At 41.9% G+C, this 26,581-nt stretch overlaps 2 protein-coding genes across 4 annotated transcripts in view; one reads left to right on the top strand and one right to left on the bottom strand.

The window, feature by feature from the left end:
- Window positions 1–26,581, bottom strand: part of DNTT (DNA nucleotidylexotransferase) — a 335,507-nt gene that overhangs the window by 290,986 nt on the left and 17,940 nt on the right. The window lies entirely within an intron of this gene.
- The window catches only part of BLNK (B cell linker), a 96,079-nt gene continuing 75,939 nt past the window's right edge, over window positions 6,442–26,581 (top strand). For both annotated transcript variants that reach the window (XM_069980126.1, XM_069980124.1), the window contains exon 1: window positions 6,442–6,611. In XM_069980126.1, coding sequence (XP_069836227.1) covers window positions 6,577–6,611 — 35 coding nt within the window. In that variant the 5' untranslated portion in view covers window positions 6,442–6,576. The remainder of the gene's footprint in view (window positions 6,612–26,581) is intronic.

Below are 26,581 nucleotides of genomic sequence, written 5' to 3'. Positions count from 1 at the left end.
TCCATTCCCAGGCTTATAGCGATTTTATCCTTTGTTCTATGGGGCTGTGTCAGGTGTCATTTTTTTGCGCCATGATGTGATCTTTCTATCGGTACCTTGATTGCGCATATAGGACTTTTTGATCGCTTTTTATTAACATTTTTCTGGATTTGATGCGACCAAAAATGCACAATTTTGCACTTTGGGATTTTTTAGCGCTTACGCAGTTTACCGTACGAGATCAGGAATGTGATTAATTAATAGTTTGGGCGATTACGCACGCGGCGATACCAAACATGTTTGTTTATTTATTTATTTATTTACTTTTATTAATAACCTGGGAAAAGGGGGGTGATTCAGACTTTTATTAGGGGAGGGGGCTTTTTACTAATAACAACACTTTTTTTTTTACTTTTACACATATACTAGAAGCCCCCCTGGGGGACTTCTAGTATAAGTGCATTGATCTCTCATAGAGATCTCTTCAGCATAGATATGCTGCAGAGATCCATGAGATAGGCACTCGTTTACTTCCGGCTGCTGCAGCCGGAAGTAATTGAGTGCCGAGCCGGGGACGGCGCCATCTTGGAGCGGTCCCCGGCCGGCTTCAGTTACAGAGATCGCTCCTCCGGGATAACATCCCGGAGGAGCGATCTCCCCACTAGACACCAGGGATGACGCTGCGTCCGGTAATCGGATGCAGCTGTCAACTTTGACAGCTGCATCCGATTACTGTATTAGCGGGCACGGCGATCGGACCGTGCCCGCTAATACCTGCAGTCCCGGGCTACAAGCGGCACCCGGGACCGCCGCGGTTCAGAGCGCGGCCGCCGCGCGGCCCCGCGCTGAACGTCCTTACCGACCGCAGGGCGTAAATATACGCCCGCGGTCGTTAAGGGGTTAAAATCGCCTGTACTATTGATTTCTGCATCACTATTGTATGTAGTCCACATATGAGCACGGTATCATATAACAAGCATGTTGGATGGCTTCTCACCTCTGTAAGTTGCTGGATGACATCATCTTGCTCCACTGACATCACAAAGCAGCATGGGACCACCTTGTTTTTACAATAGGGGTGTCAGGAATCAGGTGATACAGACACGACAAGACAGTGAGCCCTAGGTCTGAACCCACCCACTGTCACCTGCCTGCTTGCCTCAATCGACCCTAGGCGGTCGCAGACAACCACGAAGACGTTCCCTACGCTGCGTAAGTGAACACACAGAACAATACAGACAGACAAACACAATAGAGAGTAATGAACGATCCGGGTCAAACCACACTAGCAACAAGGTACAGAATCAGGAAAACAAGGAATAGTCTAAGTCCAGGCAAAAGGTCAAAACACGAGTAGTCAAGCAAAAGGAATCAGGACGGGGATAACAGGAAAAGGACAGGAAGAGCTGGGACTAGAACTGATCTATGAACTGATCTAATAGCCAGCGATGTACTGCTGGCTGGCTCTGAACTATATACCAGAGGGAGGGTCCTGGACCAGAGCTAATTGGTCCGGACTCCTAATGAGCAAAACACAGCAGCTGCATCGCTGCATGCAGAGTGGCTGAACTGAAAGCCACTCACCCTGAGCGCAATGCCACTCAGCTGTGTCTCGGCCGGCCGACAGCCAGTCACGTGACCCCACGGCGTCTCCGGTTGCTAGGCGCTCTAGCCGGGGCAGACATCGCTGGAGCGCGGTCAGGTAAGTTGCTGACAAGGGGGTTACTTTTTGAATGGAGCAAGAGTAGCCATGGCCAGTAATTACTGCTACACAGACAATATAACTACATGACGGCCATTCAGATCACGTAATACCTGGATGGCTCAAGTTCACAAGAGCATTCTGACCCCTGAGTCAGAGAAGTGCAACTCCTCCATATCTATATGGCCTAATGTATATGAACACAGGTTGTCTTCGTATGACAAAAAAATCAACAAAAAATCACAGTTCTGACAGAGCCCAGTCCCACTGTGCAGCACTTCCTGATGTTGGTGCCAATCACTGGCTACTGTCGTGTCTTGTAGTGATTGGTAATTCCCTGTACTAAGGGCCCTATTCCACCGGACGATTAACGTTCGCATAATCGTTAACGATTAACGTTCGCATAATCGTTAACGATTAACGATCTCAAACGACCGCTATTGCGAAAGACCTGAAACGTTCACTCATTTCCATGGAACGATAATCGTTACTTATGATCGTAATTGCGATAGTTTTTTTCTTCGCTATTTATTCGCTATTGCGTTCGTATCTATTGAGAACGACCAAACAATGTCTTATTTAATGCGAACGATTTGCGAACGTTTTGCGAACGAGCAACGATAAAAATAGGTCCAGGTCTTATAAAGCGATCAACGATTTCTCGTTCAGTCGTTAATCGTTAACTGCATTTCAACCGAACTATTATCGTTTAGATTCAAACGATTTAACGATAATCTGAACGATAATCGTCCGGTGAAATAGGACCCTAACACTAGGACGTTCTGCACAGCAGGAAGAGGATCTGTCAGAACTGTGGTGATGGTGATGGTGGTGTGGGACAGGTGAAGTAATTCTAGTTAGGTTTCCTTTTTTTTCATTAGCCTGAGCATATTTATTCATTAAAAAAAATGAAAATTTTTAAACAGAAGTAAATTACAAATCTAGATAACTTTCTGACACCAGTTGGTTTAAAAAATAATTCTCTGGAGTACCACTTCAAATGTGTAATGAAGACAAACCCAGGAAGATATCAGGGAACTGAGCTCCAGGAGATCTATACTTGTTATTTCAGAAGACTCAGAAGGGGATAAGGATAACTGTATGTCTATTGGTGCATTTACACAGACAGATTTATCTGACAGATTCTTGAAGCCAAAGCCAGGAATGGATCTGAAAAGAGGAGAAATCAGTCTTTCCTTTATGACTTGTTCTCGGTTTATAGTCTGTTCCTGGTTTTGGCTTCAGAAATCTGTCAGATAAATCTGTCTGTGTAGATGCAGCATAAGGGGCTGCATTTGGAGCTGGCCTAGGTAATGGACATGACAATCCTTGATATTCTATGAGAAGAAACTCCTCACATTTGCAGCCAGGCAGGACAAGGTTAAATTACCACCAGAAAGTAAGCTGCAATGTGAACCATGTCAGTGTGTCTTTTATCTGTCCTGCCACCTATGATTTATGACTTGCTTTATATCTAGTGAAGTCATTTTACATTCTTGCACTAAGCTAAAGGGCATTCACCTAAAATAAAGGGACTCATCAGCTGCAACTATTGGCTCTTAAAGGGCAAGTGTCATCAAATAATGGCCTATTATTTGAATGATGTTTTTATATGGTAAATAATTATTTTTAGGATTTATTGGTGACATCATTTCTCTTTTCCAATTACTATCTACAGTATATACTACCTGAAACCTTTCAATCTGGCTGCTAAGCCTAATAATAAGCTTCCTGTTTAGTATACTAGACACACAGCAGTACAGGACACGTAGTATCACACTGTACTGTAGAGAGGAGATACTAGACACACAGCAGTACAGGACATGTAGTATCACACTGTACTGTAGAGAGGAGATACTAGACACACAGCAGTACAGGACATGTAGTATCACACTGTACTGTAGAGAGGAGATACTAGACAGCCAATACATGTATGCACCTCAGTAATATTGGGGGTTTACCTGTAAAATGGCCACTTTTATAGGTTGATCATCTAGTCATTCACATGTGCCGCAGAGCCTGACATCTGTAGCATTGTATGTTGAGTCCGGTCTCAATTTACAATGGCCCAGAAAGAAAGATTGTATGTTGAAAATATTGTAACCTGAGGCCATTGTATGTTGAGAAACCACTGTATTTAAATAGAACCAATGACGGGGTGATTTATTTATTAAATTATTTTATTTAAAGGAGAAGTCCGGTGAAAATTTTCTGGCCTGGAACTTCCCAGCATGCAGAGCGGTAGGATGGGCTTCCTTGAGCCTTTGCCTGACCCCTGACTAAGTCACTGTGTGTAACCACACACGTTGGGTCTGCACCAGGTTATCAGCTCCCATGATCATAGGGCAACTAGATTTTTCTCCTGAGCAAATGGCTTGGCCTTTTTATTTCTTGTTTGTGCAATAATTTGGTCTTTACGGGGCACATTACTAGCACCTTCTTTTGCATCTGTGTAGAATTGATTTTTTTTTATTGTATTTATTGCCTAGGGTTATCTGCCATACTTAGGTCTACCTATTTGTCTATATATCACTGTATTCATTGCTTAGGGTGTGTTGTCATTTCATTCATTACATTCATTAGTGCCAACCTGTTTGCATAATGTAATTAGGTTTACCCATTCATATATAGTTGAATCATGTGGAGCGATATAATTGCTTGATATCCTGGTAAAGTGAGGGATTACCACATCCCTTTACTTAGCTTGCTATATACCTAAGTGTTTTTTTTTTTTTTTTTAGCTTTTAATCATGTTTGTTGTGTTGTCTTTGAATCATGTCCTAATAAAGATTGATCTATTGTATTTTATTATAGTGGTGTGCGCTTGAGTATATATAGGTGGAGATTTATCAAAAATGGTGTAAAGTGAAACTGGCTCAGTTGCCCCTAGCAACCAATCAGATTCCACCTTTCATTTTCCAAAGAGTCTGTGAGGAATGAAAGGTGGAATCTGATTGGTTGATAGGGGCGACTGAGCCAGCTTCACTTTACACCAGTTTGATAAATCTCCATAATAGTGTCTAGCTTTTTTAGACACTTAGCTGCACCCCGTCTTTCTAGTGATTTTTGTGTGAGCTTCCTCATATGTTGATTTATGTTTGCCCGCTGTTTCGTCAATACACAGTGATCTCACACTATCTAGCACGACATTGCTGTGTATTACTGAGTGTCCCTGTACTTGTCCCTTGGTGTATTAATAAAGATACAGACTGCCTTTACAGTCTGTATCGAATACTTTACCTCAGAGGTCTCAAACTCGCGGCCCTCCAGCTGTTGCCAAACTACAATTCCCATCATGCCTGGACAGCCAAAGCTTTAGCTTTGGCTGTCCAGGCATGATGGGAATTGTAGTTTGGCAACAGCTGGAGGGCCGCGAGTTTGAGACCCATGCTTTACCTAATCCTGTGGCCCGGTGCTCTAACTTCGGGTGCCGCCATCTTGGTGATGTTACTGCGTACCAGAGCTGGAAAGCACCGCTGGAACACAGTGACATCACCAAGATGGCAGCGCCCGAAAATACAGCACCGAGACACAGGATTAGGTAAAGTATTAGATACAGACTGCCTTTTTAGAATAGGAACACTGAGAATTAGATGATAGGTTCTCTCTAAACAGAAATTTTGCAGTTTTCCCTGATTATAGACTTCATTTTCAGTTCATGTTCCCACAATGGGTATTCGCAGACGTTTTTCCAGATGGCTGTCTTTTGTTAATAACGGCCGCAAACAATGGTCATGATCTGAGCTGAGGGGCCATACCACCCCATATTGCTGCAATAGCTTATCTCATACGTCGTGGTACCGTTAGGTGGGTTCAGAGAGGGGGCACGCCGCGACTCCGCTCCATACCGCTGCGATTACGGCTGCTATCTGCCTGCTATTAAGGACATTTAAATGCAGCTGTCAGACATGACAGCTGCATTTAAATGCCCTGCACAGCGCCGTCCCTGGTGTCTAGTGGCAGGATCTCCCCTCCGTGATGTCATCATGAAGGGGGGATCCTTCTTCTGAGGGGCTTGGCAATCGATGTATCTCTATGAGAGATCAGTGTAGTTGTATTGACTTCTAATTAATGTGTATGTTTACAGTTATTAATAAAAAATCCCCTTCCTAATAAAAGTTTAAATCATCCACCTTTTCCCATTTATTAAAAAAAATAAATAATAAATAAATAATAAAGTAAACATATTTGGTATCGCCGCATGCGTAATCGCCCAAACTATTAAATTATCACATTCCTCATCATGCACAGTAAAATGCAATTCCTAACGTGTAGTCCGATGTGGGGCCAAAAACGAGATTTGAATATACCCTAGAAAACAACGACCGATGTCAGCAAAAGACCGAAAATAATTGGTATGATCATTATTTTGACATCCGTGCAGACAACGTCCGTTATTTTATACACTTTGTGAATTGGACGTCCGTCATCCCATTGACTTCTAAGCATTGCATTGAAGTCAATCAAATAGTAGCAATAACGGAGGTCTTTTTAAATAGAAAAAGCGGACTCCTTTCTCTTTTTTTTGACGTTGTGTGAACATAGCCTATTAGTAGCTGAAGAGATAGCTCAGACATAAGCTGTATGTTTATTAAGCACGGTGGATTTACTATTACGGCAGAAGCCGCAATCTGTTCCATAGACTAACAGGGGATTGAACAGAGCGGCATATATCATTACAATTAGCTTTACTTCAATTAATCATTAACGTAGGGATATGAGGAAGTATGAAGCAAAGCTCCTCTGCTGCTAGTTACAAATTGATCAGAAGGATCAGGGAAACAGTCAATTGTTTGTGACAGCGGAGAGGATCATAGTCCAGTCGGGCCGACCACTGTGACACATTACAGCCCCTTTCATCTGATGAATACCAACGCAGGAGCAATATAAGGATAATGAAAGCCAACCAGGCCACAGGGAGGCCTTCATGGTACGTCTCCTAAAGATCTGCACATCTTTGATTGCATTGACGTTCACTAATTTTCAATATAACAATTTTAATGTTAAAAGAGTGCAAATTACATTAGCTGGTGGTCTCCGGACAGCTAAGAGAGTTGCTCTCTTTTTAAAGGGGATCGGTGTCCAACCACAAAAACACAACCTTTTTCTATCACTAAATAACATAGTGTTTCTCTAGCTCTATTTCCTGAGATAGGAGGGTTTATAGTTTGTCTAACAACCTTGGGAATCCGTCAGGTGATGTCAGCCGCGTGGCTCTGTCTTTACAGTAGCAGAAGGATTTGAATAATGATACATGACGCCAGGAGTTCCCGATGCCATCCCGCAGCTTCACGCTCCATAGCATCCGTAATATACAAAGTGTGTGCATGTGGCATAAGGATCCTTTTAGACTCAGCAACTTTTAAAGATTAACAATCAGCGATCGCAAAAAAGATTGTTTATTGTTAACCTGAAATCGTTCAACATATTAGAGTGCGTTCACACAGAGAGATTTATCTGACATATTTCTGAAGCCAAAGCCAGAAACAGACTATAAACAGAGAACAGGTCATAAAGGAAAGACTGAGATTTTTCCTCTTTTGCAATCGATTCCTGGCTTTGGCTTCAAAAATCTGTCAGATAAATCTCCCTGTGTAAAGGCACCATAACACAGAACAATAGTCGTTAGTTACAATTGGTATTATGATTGTTTACTCCATATAATCCCAGCAAAAGAAGGAACAATTTGGAATTACACTGAACGATTAGTGAACGAATGCGGAATTACAGCGAACGAATTATTGCAAATGATTAGTGGACGATTAACAATGATTTTCAGATCTAAATCAACAACATATGAGCAATTTTTCGCTCAATGCCTGCAGTTACACAGGAACGAATATCATTTAAATTTGAACGATATAACGATTTTCCGCACGATAATTGTCCCCAGTAATAGGGCCCTAACCGTGGCTCTACCGCTGTTGCTAAGCTACAATTCCCAGCATTCTGACACTTCTAGATTCAGGACAATTTAAAGACCCGTCTTAAAGCCGTATTACCCGTAAGGATTATGGTGTAACAATTCGCTATAACAATTGATCGTTTATGATAACTGGCGATTTAGTAGCGAACGATTCTCATGCTATTACAGTCACCGATTGCTACTATAAATGATATAAACGATCATTTTTACGCCCGTTAATCGTTCCTCAGGACAACCCACACAACATGTTTTATCTGTGAACGACTTATTTGACAAACAGATATGTGAACAATCAGCGCACTATCAACGATAATTTTTCAACACGTTGAAAGACAAAGTTTACCGATTTTTCCTTCAATGTTTGATCGTTGGGTGTTGGGCAGATAATCGTTCATTATCGGTTGTTATAGCAAATTTTTAAACGATAATCGCTCCATGTAGTAGAGCCTTTAGGACCTTACATGCCGTGTCAGTACAGTACTGCAAACAGTTTCGGAGCTTCCAGCATCGTAATGAATCATGATGCCGGGAACTCCGAACTCCATTCTGTAGACACGTCGTCTGTATTTACGGACAGTGCACAGAATGTGTGAATGCCCCCTAATTTTCTAATAGATTTTCTTTTGCTGAAAAAACAGACTAATAAACACAGACCATGATGGCTACTCTGGGCGATAGCATGTAACTCTGGAGACTATCCTTACTCCAGGCTTGTACAGGCACATAAACACACGCAGTCTCTAAACTGTAATAGTTCTTTCCTGTTTACTTATTCTCACAAATTAAAGGGTTCATGGTTCAAGTATCAGTGAGCAAATAATCCAACCCCCAGGGTGCTCACATATCAGCAGACAAACATCCAGAAGCTGTCTGCTTCCCTCCAATGAAGCCTGTAGTCCAGTGTCACCATCCACTAGGGACTACTTGGTGCATATGATGTTTTATGGGCAATGCCCCCTTTTTGATGTATTGAAAGTGTAAGGGTGGGTTCACATTGCGTTTTTACAGTCGTTTTTTCATCCATTTTATGCAAAACTGATGTGCTTTGATACATTTTTTTATAATGGAAGTATTCATGTTGTGCTCCCTCACTGCTGAACCTCTCACATTAGATCCTAGTTCCCATCATCTGCTATTTCAAAGAACCCTTTTCTCCTATAATTGCTATTACTGCAGCTGAGCATGTTTGACCAGAAAGTTAAAGGGAATCTGTCAGCACTCAGGTGTTACCTAATTTGCTGACAGTGCGCTGTAGCTGGCAGTCCCCCCAGTGAGCATGGTGACTTTTGGTATTTTTCCATGCAGTGGATTATGCATAATCTCAGGTCTTCTACTGTAATGAAGTGTCAAAGAGGAGTTGTTTGTGCCACACTCTGGCACCTAACCACTCCTTCCTCCTCCCTCTTTTTTCTGAATAATCAATGCTTCCCAGCCTCCTGCTCGCTCAGCTGTAAGTCAGTGTCTCTGATTGCAGATCAGTCCTCTGTAGGCAGTTTATGTCTGAAGGAAACACTCAGATGTAGTTGAATCTCTTCTCCCTAATGTGTTGGAGCTGTGGTCTAGGGGTAACTCTCCTGTCTATAGACCTGCCAGCAGTTCATTCTTTGGTTCACATCCCTGTTGAAATTGAGTAGATGGCAAAAGGCAAATAATTTTAAAACAACGGCCGTTGTTTGTAATTGAATGACGGCCATTCACTTAATTTCAACAGCCTTTCTGCCTTTCTGTGTTTTTGTTGCAAAATACTGAGTATGAACATAGCCTTACAAATAATACAATAATGAGAAGAAGAAAAAAAAATAAGATCTATATTTAATTTCCATCATGGAATTCTAACCAAAGAATGACCTGCTGGCAGATTTCTAGACAGGTGAGTTACCCCTAGACCACAGCCCCAACACATTTGGGGTCAGAGATTTAACTATATCTGAGTGTTTCTTTTAGACATAAACTGCCTACAGGGGACTGATCTGCAATCAGAGACACTGACTGACAGCTGAGTGAGCAGGAGGCCGGGCAGCATTGATTATTTATGAAGAGACACAAACAACTCCTCTTTGACTCTTCATTACAGTAGGAGACCTGAGATTGTACATAATCCACTGCACAGTTAAATTACCAAAAGGTACCATGCTCACTAGGGGACTGCCAGCTACAGCACACTCTTAGCCCCTTAGGTAGGGCCCGAGTGCTGACAGATTCCCTTTAAATGTGCTAACTAAATGCACACTAAATGCTATGTGTGAACATAGCCTTAAGGAGAGACCAATGCCATTTATCTTCTATTCTGTAATTATGTATAACATGCCAAAAACTTTTGAGTCTGAGATGTATTTCTCTGATATGAATCCAACCCATTGACAGAAATTATTTAGCTACAACCTGTTACTAATAGTAGATTAACCTGATTACAAGTGGGTTAAAAAAGAGAAGACCAATCTGAAATCCCTGTTTGATATACAATTGCGCCCTTACTTTACATTGATTTTGCTTATTTATTTGGGAACTATTATGTAGTCATCCGGCTATCAAACTGCTTTCGCTCATAAGAGCGAGCGGAAGAGGAGAAATACATTTATGGAATTAAAAAGAAAATGATTGCTCCTGCAAGCTGTAATTTAAACCAATTACTCTGCCCCTTCATCTTCCGCCTGCCATGTAGATGAGGTCATGGGATTTAGCTCCGAGTCATCATTTTATTTAAGAGTTTTTTATTAAACAGTTTTCATGTGGTCTCTGGTCATGTTTTTGCTGGAACAGCCAAGCAGATGTGTCTCTGTTATCAAAGAATAATGGAAAATCTGTGGCCACAATCTAACGTGCAGTGGTGGACTGACTTTTTCATGCAACAGTTCTCACTGGGGATGTTCACACTTGTGTTGGAGGCTACATCAGTTCAAACTAAGGGTATTGCTTTGTTAGCTCAGCAATCTGCTCATCAGTTGGCTGCCTTTAAAGTCTGTACCGCTCTGCCCTGGGTGCCTGGAAAAGCTGGATCCAGTCCTGGGAGAAGTTTCCCAGGACTGGATCCAGCTTTTCCAGGCACCCAGAGTGGAGCGGCACGGACTTCAAAAGCAGCCGGTTGATAAGCAGATTGCTGTACTGCAAGTTCGCGTATCTCTTATCAGTGTTCTCCCAGAATTTATGTCAGGACAACAGAACCCCGGTGGGGTCTGTCCGGTGCCACAAATATACATTTCTACTAGTCTTCTTGCTAAACAAAGCTGCTCTCTTTCTGTCGTAAAAGCTAAATGTCAGAGAACAATCTAGAATAACAAGCATGCATTTCCTAATAGGAGGAGAACTTAAAGGCTAAGGACTCCTTTGCACTGAATTTTTTCTTTTAATTGATGACTTGGATTAGAAATTTCATACAATGTAGCTGCAACTAAAAGAAAGATAAGTGAAATCTGCCAAACTTTCTGCTTTCTGAGACAGCAGAGGGGAGGAGGAGGGAGTTAAACATTAGCTCAAAGAGTGAACAGGGGGAAGAGAAGCCTTGGAGGGCAGCTTACACAGCTGGTCATAGAGAGAATAACACACAATAGGCAGCCTGCAGGCAAAACTCTCGTAGGCTGTGTACAAGTACAGGGAGTAAATAGAGTTCATACAGCAAGCTGAAGAGGCTCTAAAAGAAAAAGTAAGCTTTGGGAAAGAGCGTCATTAAAGGAGAAGTCCGGAGAAATTTTTTATTAAAGTATTGTATTGCCCCCCCAAAAGTTATACAAATTACCAATATACACTTATTACGGGAAATGCTTATATAGTGCTTTTTTCCCTGCACTTACTACTGCATCAAGGCTTCACTTCCTGGATAAAATGGTGATGTCACTTCCTGGATAAAATGGTGATGTCACGACCCAAGTCCCAGAGCTGTGCGGGCTGTTGCTCCTGGAGAGGATCATGGCAGGGGGATGCTCAGTGTCCCTTCAATGCCCTGTGTCCCTCAGTGTCCCCCTGCCATCATCCTATCCAGCAGCCACAGCTGCACAGCTCTGGGAGTCAGGTCGTGACATCACCATTTTATCCAGAAAGTGAAGTCTTGATGCAATAGTAAGTGCAGGGAAAAAAAGCACTTTGTAAGCATTTCCCGTAATAAGTGTATATTGGGGATTTGTATAACTTTTGGGGGTAATACAATACTTTAATAAACATTTTCGCCGGACTTCTCCCTTAAGCTTGAAATGCATCAGAAGAAGTGGCTTCTATCTCAGCTATGTTTGCTTCATAGAGATAGGAGATAGCGAATTGGTGGTACCATAGTAGATCAGGAGCTTGGGAAAAATTCTTTGACACTTTGCACTGAAAAATAAAGGATTTTTTTTTACATTCTGGAAACACAGACAGACATATGAAATGTACCATGTGTCTACCTGACCTAACAGCTATCTAACAGTGTTATTAGTTTGCAACTTGAAATGCAGATGACAGATTTACTTTAGATTTACACTGTGCAATGCATCATGTTGCCTCTGGGGGAGCTGCAGGGAAATTCAACACAAATGCACAGGTTTCCCTATAGTTTACAGTTGATCGTTGGGGGGTCCTGGCAGAAGGACTCTGCTTATTGTCAAGGGACCCTTATAAAAAGTAGGGCTAGTCAAAAGCAGAGAACACCCCTAGATGATTGCCCAACTTTAAAAATAATTTCATGTTTAGTTCCATAATTTTGCGCTTATACACTTTGTAAAATATCTCGGTGACAGTCAGACATCTATTTCCTTTTAGCACTATATCCTCTGAGCAGGCGTAGTGCATACAGAATTATCAAGGAGAGACACATGCAGTAAGTGAATAGGTGTCAGCTGGTGGTAGGTTCAGGCTGCCAACATGTCGTCATTTACCATCAGGCAGGACTTTATATGAGCTTAATGTGGTATCTGGCCACTTCTCTTTGAAAATGGCTTAGAACTGTATAAAATAATGGAAACCATACTCACTGTACTCATTCCCCGCTGCTCCTTTTCTGATGCTTGATCCCACCAGTCTCTGTAATTTCTCATCACTTTTAAGGTGGACTAGAATTACAGCCCGTATCATATTTCCAGACATCAGGGCTAAAGCTGATAAAATTGGTAGAATAAATGAAACCAAGACAAAAAAAAATCATTTGCCCAAAGCAACCAATCACAGGTTAGCTTTTATTCCTTAGAGGGGGTTCTGGTGTCAGAAAGTTATAGAGAAATGTAAATTACTTGTATTTGAAACTCTCACGTCTTCCATACTTATCAGCTGCTGTATGTCCTGCAGGAAGTGGAGTTTTCTTTCCAGTCTGACACAGTGCACTGTGCTGCCACCTCTGTCCATGTTAGGAACTGTGCGGTGCTATTGCAAATCCCTATAGAAAATCTTTCCTGCTCTGGACAGTTCCTGACATGGACAGAGGTGGCTGCAGAGAGCACTGTGTCAGAATGACAAGAATACGCTACTTCCTGCAGGACATACAGCAGCTAAGTACTTCCAGAATTAACTCCACTCTTTTCCTCAGTTAGGATGTGGTATTGTAGCTCGGTTCCATAGAAGTGAATAGAAATGAGTTGTAATACCACATACAACCTGAGGGAAGGTGTGGTGCTGTTTTTGAAAGAAAGCAGCTATGTTTTTGTAAACTCAAGTGATCCCTTTGACCATTACCATGCCCCCCCCCCCCCCATTCTGTCAGAATCTACATCACATAAGGGCATATCAAGACAGCTGTGAAGTAATGTCATCTGCCTGAAACAACCATAAATCAAAATGACTTGCTAGCATCACAAAAATAATACCAGCCGACCTCTTCTCTAATGAAATATTACTTTTCATTCAGTGTTCATTGACCCATTGGAGCACATCCTGAAGCTAAAAATAAGGGTAAAAAAGGAAAGCAGGGTCTGGACAAGCAGTAGGCAGGGTAGGCACCTGCCTAGGGTACCATCCTCTATATGGTCTGAAAGGCGCAATTGCTGCCATTAGCTAGCACCGGGAATCCATGGTCGCAGGCCGTATTCAGCCTGTGATTGATTCACGCACAATGGCTTCACTTGTCAGGAGTGCATCTGCTGTCAGTGGCGGGAGAGGAGGGGGCCCATAGTAGAAAGGAAGTCAAGGTAAACATGTACCTTTTTTCTTAGGCTGAAGGGGGCAACTACCGACATACCTACTAAGGACCACCTGGCTTCCTACTAAGGGGTATCTACTGGGGAGGCATATACCTACTGGTGACACATATCTACCTATGCGAAGGGAGCACCTGGCTACCTGTAGAGGGGCAACTACCTACTAGGGAAAAAACACCCACTTGGAGGCATCTACCTACCTATAGGTGCGGCACCTGGCTATCTACAAGGGGGCAATTATCTACTGGGGACACCAGCTACCTATTGGGGGCAGCTACCCACCTTTAGAGGCATCTGGCAACCTAAAGGGGGCAAATCCCTACTGAGCCACATATCTACATACTGAGGGTGGCACATATCTACCTCCTGGGGAGGCACATATCTACCTCCTGGGGGAGGCACATATCTACAGTACCTACTGAGGGAGGCACATATCTACAGTACCTACTGGGGGAGGCACATATCTACAGTACCTACGGGGGGAGGCACATATCTACCTACTGGGGGAGGCACATATCTACAGTACCTACTGAGGGAGGCACATATCTACAGTACCTACTGGGGGAGGCACATATCTACAGTACCTACGGGGGGAGGCACATATCTACCTACTGGGGGAGGCACATATCTACAGTACCTACTGAGGGAGGCACATATCTACAGTACCTACTGGGGGAGGCACATATCTACCTACTGGGGGAGGCACATATCTACAGTACCTACTGGGGGAGGCACATATCTACAGTGCCTACTGGGGAGGCACATATCTACAGTACCTACTGGGGGAGGCACATATCTACAGTACCTACTGGGGGAGGCACATATCTACCTACTGGGGGAGGCACACATCTACAGTACCTACTGGGGGAGGCACATATCTACAGTACCTACTGGGGGAGGCACATATCTACAGTACCTAATGAGGGGGCACATATCTACAGTACCTACTGGGGGAGGCACATATCTACAGTACCTACTGAGGGGGCACATATCTACCTACTGGGGGAGGCACATATCTACCTTCTGGGGGAGGGACATATCTACCTCCTGGGGGAGGCACATATTTACAGTACCTACTGAGGGAGGCACATATCTACAGTACCTACTGGGGGAGGCACATATCTACCTACTGGGGGAGGCACATATCTACAGTACCTACTGGGGGAGGCACATATCTACAGTACCTACTGGGGGAGGCACACATCTACAGTACCTACTGGGGGAGGCACATATCTACAGTACCTAATGAGGGGGCACATATCTACAGTACCTACTGGGGGAGGCACATATCTACAGTACCTACTGAGGGGGCACATATCTACCTACTGGGAAGGCACATATCTACCTACTGATGGAGGCACATTACCTACTAGGGAGGCACATATCTAACTACTGAGGGAGGCAGATATCTACCTACTGGGGGAGGCACATATCCACCTACTGGGAGGCACATATCTACCTACTGGGAGGCACATATCCACCTACTGGGGAGGCACATATCTCCCTACTGGGAGGCACATATCCACCTACTGGGGAGGCACATATCCCCCTACTGGGAGGCACATATCTACCTACTGGGGGAGGCACATATCCACCTACTGGGGAGGCACATATCCACCTACTAGGAAGGCACATATCTACCTACTGGGAGGCACATATCCACCTACTGGGAGGCACATATGTACCTACTGGGGGATGCACATATCTACCTACTGGGGAGGCACATATCCACCTACTGGGGAGGCACATATCTATCCCGAGATCGCCGAACCTCTCCCGGGCAGCCGAGCATCTCATCAGAGAGCCTCCGAGACGCTCGGCTGCAGGTAGAGCTTCAGGAGAATGAAAGAGGAGCCTGAAGTTCCCGAAGCCTCTTTCATTCTCCCGAAGCTCTCCTGGCAGCCAAGCATCTCCAAGCCTCTCCGATAAGACGCTCGGCTGCCCGGGAGAGGTTTAGCGCCTCCGGCGCAGGTAGTATGTGTCACGCTGCTAGCGTACATCACAAGTTGTTGGTCTCAGTATACTGGGTTTGATCGGTAACAGTATGATGATAATATATATGGTGATATTTGTCCATTGTATATTGGTATTATACAGTAGATGTATGACTATTATTTAGATGTATACAGTATAATCACACATAAGAAATCAGCTTTAGCTGCTGTTTTATCTCACCAAAACACCTTGTCCCAACAGGAAAGAGGTTTAATACATATCAGCATAGACTTTGCCTGTAAAATGACAACAAGCCAACAAGGAAACTAAGACCTGGAATTTCCAAGATACTTAGTAAAGGGGATGTCCAGCCTATTTTGTACAGTGTTTATAGGTATATGCGTCTTCTTGGTTACTACAAACAAACCTTGCTCACTCTAATCCGGCAATCCCTTCTGCCTGTCCTTCTTTATCTACTTAAAGGAAAAGTCCGGCAGGCAGGCAAAAAATCATTATGGGCAGGGGGAAATTAGAAAAAGACAATATGCCCACCTGTCCATGTGCCCACACTGCGCCTCACTGGACTCTCGTACCCGCAGGGTGTCCTCTTCTTCCGGTTTCCGGGTACATCACAACCAAGATTGAATGTTACAAGAGGGTGGAATTTAGCCTGCTTAGCCAATCAGTGACTGTAGCAGTGTCCCGCCCCACTTACTGATTGGCTGAGTGGGGCATCCATCAACCAGGTTGCGACGTAGCCGGATGGGAGCTAAGAAGACAGCCGGCTGGGGTCCAGGTGCAGGATGCGCACTGCGCGGGCATCAGGCCAGGCGAATATAACTTCTTTTTTATGTTCCCCCAGCCTGCAATAAGTTTTTTGCCCCACGGTGAAGTTCTCCTTTAATGTAATTGAATTTTTTTATAGAAATATAGACAGCAGGGATAAGCATATACCTTTACCTTTAGGTATCCTCTCTACAAATGTCTTTTATTTCGGGCTGATAGAGGCGGGACTGTGACTATAATATTGCAACTATGTATAAAAACATCTTCATGTGTTCCAGATAATCAGCTATGCCCCACCCCGACTATCCTTTCTCTGGCTGTGAAGACCTGGCTGCAGCGTGTGCCTCCCCCTCCTCTGCCCTGTCTGAAGTAGGGCTCAAAGATTTTTAAGCCCCCCCCTACTTCCTTAAAGGGGTTGACAAATGCTAAAAAAAAAAAAAAAAACATTTATTAAACTATATTCATAGAAGTAAGTGAGTTAATAACTGACCTACATTGTGTTAGGTGATCAGCCCTGGGGGCACTTGCTGCTCATTCCCATTTATAAAAACATGCAAGGAACTCACCTCAATGCTTTTAACCCTTACCCGGGGCTGTGATTATATTATATAAATTTCCCATCTTTCTATCAGTCCCATAATCTGTGCTGTCACTCCCACCTGCCTGTAGTATTCCCTTATCCAGAGGAATGTGAATAATAAAGATTGCTCCGTATACCACAGGGTAAAAAATGTCAATTAATAAACAAAATCCAAATCTTTACAATCTGGTACAGTTACAGCTTTAAAGACAAAAAATAATGTTTTCCAATGCATCTAGCTCTATCTTGTGGTAGAAAGATGAAGTTCAACCTGTATTCAGCGAAAAAGTTAAATGACAGTAAAATTTCTTTAAGGTTCTCTACAAATATCAATGTTTGTAGTTACAGACTAAGGCTATGTTCACACTGCGTACGAGTCCGGACGCATTTCATATGCCGCCGTACATGTGCGGATGAAACTACGGGCGTGGGAAAAATCGACATGGCGCCGGATGCGTACGCACCGCGAACAAACGCCCGCAGTACAGTTATGCTTCCCTAGCTTGTTTCGAAGCGATCTGAAACAGGTCATTTACTTGGAAATCTTCGCCCAGCCCCGTAAAACTCACAGAACCTTTTGGATCGAAAAATCAAGTTCAATTTGGCTGAAATAAGTACTTCATACGGGACCGCATGGAAATCCACGGCCGTGAGTTGGAACATTTCCATCCACAAACAATGGGCATGTTCATTTTTCACGGCGCCATATACGATCCGGCCATAAGCTCATACGTAGTGTGCATTGTGCAGGCGTATATCGTATACTTTCAAGCGAACGCATCAACCTCAAAACTACATGCGTATATTCGCGGTTCACACTACGGACGGAATCATACGCAGTGTGAACATAGCCTAAATGTAGAAAAATTAGGTATTTTACATATAATATTATTAATATATATACAGTATATATATATATATATATATATATATACAGTATATATATATATGTTACACAGCATATTTAATCTTAAAGGGAACCGGTCACCAGGACAAAGCTATCTAAGCTATCAGCATCATGTTATAGAGCAGGAAGAACTGAGCAGATTGATATATATCTTTATGGCAAAAGATTCTGTATAACTTGTGACATGCTGATTGAAATCCCTGATCACTCTGTGTTATGGAGTCCAGTGGGCGGTGTCACTCAATGGACTGGACTCTTAGGAAACAGCAGAGATTTCAATCAATAAATTACAAGTTATACAGAATATTTTCCCATACAGATATATTTCAATTCACTCAGCTCCTCCTGCTCTATAACATTATGATGATAGCTTAGGTAGCATTTTCATGGTTCCCTTTAATCAAATTGCTGAATAACGACGGGACCAACAGTAAAAAGTCCGATGCGGAAAACATCAGGTACACAGAGGGATATCAGTAGGTTTGCACAAAGCTGATGTTAGTTCTCTTTTAATATTACTGTCCGGTGCATCATTACAGTTTCATTTTATGTTCACACATAGCATTTCTGTCAGACTTTCGGTCAGTCTTTTTACAACCAAAACAAGAGTGGAAGTGACAGGGCAAAATTATAATGAAAATATTTGCATAGTTTCTGTTTTTTTTCAATCCACTCCTGGTTTTGGTTTATAAAAGACTGACCAAAATACTGATGAAAATACTATGTGTGAACATAGCCTAAATGAGACCATTTGGTACACTGGAGGTCTTCCTTTTAACCTATGGCCACCCTTGTAAAATAATTACAATTAGAAATTGCAAGAAAAACAGATTCTAAAAATCATTTCTTTGAGAGTAGACCAGTTAGCGATACAAACAAAATATTTTTTTTCATAAATGGATTGGAAAGCTTTTACTATATCACACTATAACGCAACTGAGATAGCTCAACGTGACCCCTTCTCAATATAGTACTTGGTATTTGAAGGATAATCTGTGTCAGAAAGTGTCAGAGATATGTGTTTTACTTCTATTAAAAAATCTCAAGTCTACCAGTACTTTGCAGCTGCCGATAAGTACTGGACATAGGCATATACATAGATATGTAGGGCATAAAGCAGCTGATAAGTACTGGAAGACTCGAGATTTGTTTAATAGAAGAACAGTGGTGCCTTGGTCAAGAGTAACTTGGATTTAGAGCATTTTGCAAGAAGAGCTCACAGTTGTAACTTGGTTTAAGAGCATTGCTTTGGTTTAAGAGCTCCCTGTACTGGGTGGGAGGGGGAGTGGAGGAGGGGCATGGTCTGCATAGCTGGGTCTACAGTCCTGTACTCTGACCCAGGAAGTCTCCCTCACCTTCCAAATCATAGCAGATCCATTTCAGTCTGGGGCTTACATCAGGGGACAGGACTGTGGAGGTCATCTCTTCATAGCTGTAACCCCTCTCTCCCCGGACAGAGAGTGCTGCTATACTGTGCCCACATATGCCCTGCTCATTACTTCATGCTCCATGCAGTCTCTGTCAGCCCTTATGTTTCTCACCCTCTCCATTCCTGCTATAATGTTCCTGCACTCACACTCAACTATACACACTGCTGCTATAATGTGACTGCACTCACACTCAGCTATACACACTGATGCTATACTGCGCCTGCACTTAAACTCAGCTATACACACTGCTGCTATAATGTGCCTGCGCTTACACTCAGCTATACACACTGCTGCTATAATGTGCCTTCACTCACACTCAGCCACACTCTGCTATATATAACGTTTCTGTCACTGTCCTCCTGCACAGCTCTGTGATTCTCACTTCCTGATTGGTCCAGGCTGAACACACACCCCTTCCCCATTGCTGTCATGTGACCACACAGACCTCTGACAGCAGCCCTGCTTCCCTATTCTAGCCTGTTGTACAACTACTGCATTATGGGAATCTGCAGCTCCATCCTGTATCTACAAACTGCTACTGTTTTCCCAGGTTTATGCACTTACTATACTTACTATACACCACATGCTGATTGCTGTACTGTACAGTAACTTATAATATCACATATTCTGCTGTTTCTGAATATTTGTTTCACTTGTTTTACATGTTATTCGGAATAAAAAAATCATTATGTTTGGGGTGGGGGACCAATTTTGTACATTTTAATGATTTCTTATGGGAAAATTTGCTTTACTATAAGAGTAGATTTGGATTACAAGCGCGGTCCTAGAACAAATTATGCTCGTAATCCAAGGCACCACTGTAAATTACAAATCTCTCACACTTTCAGACACAAGTTAATACTTAGATGGCCAATAGGCCTGACTGCTAGGTCACCAATAAAAAAAAAATATTCCCATTACTTTTAGGTTATAGAAGGTCTTGTATGTTTCATTGTAGTTGTGGTCCCCATGAGATTCTGGGGTCCCTGGACTTCCCCTCACTATAAGCTTGATCTGGGTTGATCTGCAGACCATCGGAGGATGCTTGGTGTAGTGTGGACTCTACATTTAACAATTTTTATCCAGTTTAAGTTTAATGTGACTTCAGCCTCTTGTCCTTGGTTACTTCTCAGCCACTTGAGCCGTAATTCTCCAACCATTTCTAGGTCACGGCAGTCACACTTTCATCTATCTGCTTTAACAGTTTTACAATGAACAAGTCAGATCATGCATCTTCAACAATTGTTCTTTCACTTCGAGTCTGTCTTCAATTATCCTCTAAGAAAGCCTATTTGAAGAAAAGGAAGTTGTGCGAGTCGTCGGACTTTCAATTGTTTTTCTTAACTTTAAAGTTGAAGATAAAACATTGAAAACTAAAATATGAGCTCAGCTTGGCACAATGGCTCCTGTATACAGGGACTCCAGTGCAGGAAGAGCTAGACGGAGACTCCGGGAAGAGAATACATCAGCTTATTACTGGACTATGTTTTATCATTAGGGTTTATTGTGTCTTTATAATAACTGCCTTCTAAGCAATAAAGTATCTAAGCCTAGGAAGTATAGTTAGGAGAGTCTGTTAAAAAGGGCAATCTCTCGGAGACCCCAATTTAGTGGGCCCCAGTTATGGGAGCACCGGGTGGGGGGGGGGGGGGCGGTCTCCAAAACAGAAATAAGGATCCTTCAGCCCTCTGGATGTTGCAAAACTACAATTCTCATCTTGCCTGCACAGCCACAGCTTAAAAACATAATAGAAAAGAAAACAGTTACCAAAATTGTTTTATTTTAAGGCTTGTTACGTATATTTTTTCATGTTTTTGCAAAAAAACGGATGTAAGAACTGATGAAAAACAGATTCATTTGTATGCATCCATTTAGATCCGTTCCTATAATGACTTCCATTATAAAAAAAAAAAAACATTAAAACACATCAATTTTTTTTAAACAATGTGGTTGAGCATGTTTTTGTGTACATTAAAGACACAGATGCGTTTTGATCCGGGTTTTTTTTTTTATTTAAACCAATGGAAAAACGGAAAAAAAAACTAGCATTAACCCAGCCTAAATAAGGTGCAGGACATAAACAGGAGAACAAGTAATTTTATCACCGATGCCTTTATTCACATTATCCGCTCCACCACTCCTCCATTATACCATGTGACCAGCATTCAGACTTGCTGACTCTTACAGTGTCTTAGGAGTCCTCTACTCATTCCGGTGAACGTTTCGATGTCAGTCTCATAGGAATGAAAAGAGACATTAAGTGGGAGATTTATTAAACTGGTGTGAAGTAGAATTGTCTTAGTTGCCCATAGCAACCAATCAGATTCAGCTTTTCATTCCTCACAGATTCTTTGAAAAATGAAAGGTGGAATCTGATTGGTTGCTAGGGGCAACTAAGACAATTCTACTTTACACCAGTTTGATAAATCTCCCCCTAAGTTCCGATCCTAGGTCTTTTTAATACTAGCAGGAAAATCATCTGGGACAGACTTTATGATCACCCTCTCTTTCCCTCCTTCAAGGGAAGGGAAGAAATATTTTATATTAGAGAAAACCTGTCATTCCTTTCATGCTGCTCGAACAGTGAGTTGGCTTCTCCCTGCCCACCAGCCATAACTGATATGGAGTCTATGGAGCCTTTCTTGAGCACAGATGAAAGCAATGAAGCGCTTAGCCGTTCACTTTTCCGATACTGTTCTAGCAATGTCTTTATGACATGTGAAAAGTTTTATTTAACGTGACATTGACACTTTAATTTATATTGTCCCCTCGTTCTTCATCATGGTGGTAGTCCCAGAAAACAAACCTCAGATATATTTATATGATATTGACTGGTTGCAAAAAAAAAAAAAAAAGGTTACTGTATTACAAACCGGTGATGTACATAGTCAAAGGCAAACCACTGGTTGGACATTGGGCCTGTGGTATTGGGGGAGGGGTAGAGACTGAACTACTGCTTCCCAACATGGTTTCAGCGCATTTTACTGCAGCCACCACTAGGGGGAGCCCACTACATAGAGATTTTACAACTCTCGTTGCCTTCAGTCAAATCTGTATAAATCCATATGAACTGAGCAACAGGCAGGCAGAATTATTTCATGAACTATGCAAAGAAAAGCTGGAGATTTGGAGCTCTACGGGGTAGAATTATCAATGTAGTTGCAATATTCCTCTGACATTACTTCAGTGTTGTGTCCAGCGATTGGTTTATAAATTCAGTCCCCTACCTGGACAAGGGTTACCTAATAACATGAAATGTGACCTAGCATTGTCACCCTAAGCCAAAGTCATCCCCAGGGCATGGCGTCTACTGACAAATCGGTTACAACCTGCACTGGAGGGGATCACAGGAGGGAGAATTTGTCAGAGGTCATAAGTTTTGCACTGATTTTTTTATAGACCCATATAAAACTGGTTCAGATATGCTAATTCTTGTATATTTTCCACATTTAGGGTTAAAGAATAAGTGGAAATTTCTTAGTGCTCTTAACAGCTGAATTAAGGATGAGGGACGGAAGTAAATATGGGATGAATATGCAGCGATCTGCTGATGCTTCATTAGCATTTCATTAGCATCTATTATCTCCTCCGTCTAGACCATCAATCTTACTGGAATGTTTGAATTTCTAATGTTCTTTAAAATGTCATAAAGTGGGCAGAACTTTGCATAAAAAAACTGACATTTCTGACAGCTACTTTCTGCCTTGTCCCTTTACCTGTGTAATGTAGTTGCAGAGGACTGAATAACAAGGTCACTTTCTTCCAGAAACAGCGCCCTCTCTGTTCAGGGGTTGTGTCTGATTTTTCAGCTGAACTCTACTGAAGCCAAAGCGGCTAAAGTTTTAGATACTAGAACTTTTTCTTTTATTTTAATCTTTCTATTTTCTGACTTTTATTTTTTATATTTCACTTTTTGTTATAGAAGATACCATACTGCCTAGGCTATTAACAGCATTTAGGGACATGCTTTACAGCAAGACTCATGGACATAGATAGCAATAGACAGACTCTGTCCCCTTGAGATAAATGTAAAACATCATAGAGAGCGCTCTGTGACCTTTGAAAAGGTCATTTAACAGGGAGCTGCTATTGTCTTGTATTGATGCTATCTATCTACTGATGTCACATGTTGCTGCAATACTGTACAGAACACTTTACAGCAGCCACCTCTTATTAGTACAGACACAACAGGAAATCTCAGCTTAGTTTGATCCCCAGTGGTGAGAATAAAAACTGCAAGATCTCAGGATTATTTTATAACATAGAAAAAAAAATTTAAATTAGAAAGAAAAATCACCAAATATTCTTTAAAAATATGTTTAACATTTATTTTAAATTAATTTAATTTAATTAATTTAATTATTTAAACAATAAATGATTTTCTTATGAGGGAATGTGTCATCAGAAAATGACCTTTTTTTCAATTTGTGATGTTTTTTCTCTCCAATTTTCTATTTTGCTATCTATATTATAAAATAATCCTAACCCTGATATTGTTCATACTGGCCACTAAATCTAATAATACATTTGCACTCTGTTCTGTAAAGAAAACTTGTCAGCACTCTGCTCACTGTCATCATAGACAGGATTAGGCTATGTTCACACAATGTCAAAAATAGATAAAAGGCGACCGTCAAAATAATGAACATGATCATTATCTTCGGACATTTTTTGCAAACAGCGGACTTTTTTATTAGTTGTTCACACACAGTTTTTCTTTTATCACCGTTCTTTCTCAGTTTTTACTATTAAATTCAATGGACTTTTTAATTAAGCCACACCGAAAGCCCAAGTAGTAATCCCAAACTAGAATAATGTACCAGCAGCCGACACTAAAGGGAGGCCAGAGAGCTAAATGACGTCCGTTATTTTAGACTCAATATAAAAGACGTCATTTTAAATGGAGCTGAAAAAATGTTGTGTGAACATAGCTTTACAATGAAATGTGATAACAGTACATAGATATGATGGGATCAGACCATTCACAGTAGGTTATAGTCAAAGTTCACCCCATTCCACTCCCAGTTCATCTCGCCTCTACACAGGTGACAGAATATGCCTAGAAAACTCTCCCCCCAAAAAGTCAAAGGGTCTATTGTTCTGATGCCTATGAGACTTACTATAAAGTGTGTGTTGAAATACTTTTGAAAGCTAGATGGCTGTCCCATAATAATGTACTAAAAATTAAATAAAAAATGTACAATCATCTTACGCCCCGTTCTCCTTATCAATCACGGTCCGAACACTCAGACTCCGAGAAAATGTAAAACTTTTCATATACTGATATATAAAAAGTCTTTTTAATGACAGTGCCCACTTAACCCCTTAACGACCGGGGGCATATATTTACGCCCTGCCCAAAGTGCAAAATTGCGTATTTTTGGTCACATCAAATCCAGAAAAATTGTAATAAAAAGCGATCAAAAAGTCGCATATGCGCAATCAAGGTACCGATAGAAAGAACACATCATGCCGCAAAAAATGACACCTCATACAGACCCATAGACCAAAGGATAAAAACGCTACAAGCCTGGGAATAGAGCGATTTTAACCCCTTAAGGACAGAGCCTGAAATGGCCTTAATGACAGAGACAAATTTTATGAATATGACCAGTGTCACTTTAGTCATTAATACCTTCGGGATGCTTTTACCTATCCGTCTGATTCTGAGATTGTTTTCTCGTGACATATTGTACTTTACATTTCTGGTAAATTGGAGTCGATACTCATAACAAATCTTTATGAAAAAAAACCAAATAATGTGAAAAAATGTGAAAAAATGCATTTTTCCAACTTTGAAACTTTTTTGCGTATACAGAAAGTGGTTATACCACATAAATTATATATTAAATAGCATTAGCAACATGTCTACTTTATGTTGGCGGCATTTATTAAACTATCTTTCATTTTTTTTAGACGATAGGAAGCTTAAAACATTAGCAGCAAATTTCCAAATTTTCAGTAAAATTTCAAAATCAGATATTTTTAGGGACCTGTTTAGGTTTAAAGTGTATTTGAGGGGCCTGTATGTTAGAAAGCCCCACAAAGCACCCCATTTCAGAAACTGCACCCCCCACACTCTGCAAAAGCACATCCAGAAAGTGTTTTAACCCTTTAGGGGAGTCACAGAAATAAAAGCGAAGTGTGTAAGGAATTTGAAAATTTTAATTTTCTGTGCAGAGATTTTATTGTAATCCAATATTTTTCATAATTATAAACCTATTACCAGAGAAATGCACCCCAATAATTATTGCCCCGTTTCTGCAGTTTATAGAAATACCCCATATGTGACCCTATTGCGCTATTTGACGCAACCACAAGCCTCAGATATAAGGGAGCGCCTAGTGAATTTCAACGCCTCCGTTATATTTGGTCATTTTTGACTGTACCACTTCAGGTTGGCAGAGGCTCTGGGGTGTCAAAACCTAAAAAACACCCCTAAAGGGACACCATTTAGAAAACTACACCCCTCAAGGAATGTAACAAGGGGTGCGGTGAGCATCTGGACCCCACAGGTGCTTCACAGATTTTCCGAACAATATGGCGTGAAAAAAGAAAAATTTATTTTTTACACTAAAACGTTGTTCTAGCCTTCAATTTTTCATTTTCTTAAAGGGATAAGAGGCAAAAAAAGACAAAAAATGTGTAGCGCAGTTTCTCCCGAGTACAGAAATACCCCACATGTGGCGATAAAGTGCCAAGGGGGCGCAGGACGAGCCTCCAAAGGGAAGGAGCGCCAATTGGCTTTTGGAAGCTGAATTTCACTGAAAAGGATTTCAAGGGCCATGTCGCATTTACAGAGCCCTCGTGCTGCCAAGACACTGGAAACCCCCCACAAGTGATTCCATTCTGGAAACTACACCCCTCAAGGAATCTAACAAGGGGTGCAGTGAGCATATGGACCCCACTGGTGACGGGCACAAATGTGGAACAATGTGACGTGAAAGGGAAAAATTTCATTTTTTCACTTTCATGGCACAAATGTGCCCGTCATCAAGGGGTTCATATCCTCACTGCACCCCTTGTTAGATTCCTTGAGGGGTGCAGTTTCCAGAATGGAGTCACTTGTGGGGGGTTTCCACTGTCCTGGCAGCACGAGGGCTCTGTAAATGCGACATGGCGTTCATCATCCATTCTAGCCAAATCCAACCTCCAAAATCCAAATGGCGCTCCTTCCCTTTGGAGGCTTGCCCTGCGCCCACATGACGCTTTATGTCTACATGTGGGGTATTTACGGACTC

This window comes from Dendropsophus ebraccatus, chromosome 8 (genome assembly GCF_027789765.1).
Source record: "Dendropsophus ebraccatus isolate aDenEbr1 chromosome 8, aDenEbr1.pat, whole genome shotgun sequence".
NCBI lineage: Eukaryota > Metazoa > Chordata > Amphibia > Anura > Hylidae > Dendropsophus > Dendropsophus ebraccatus.
This window is presented reverse-complemented; position numbering and strand designations above follow the sequence as displayed.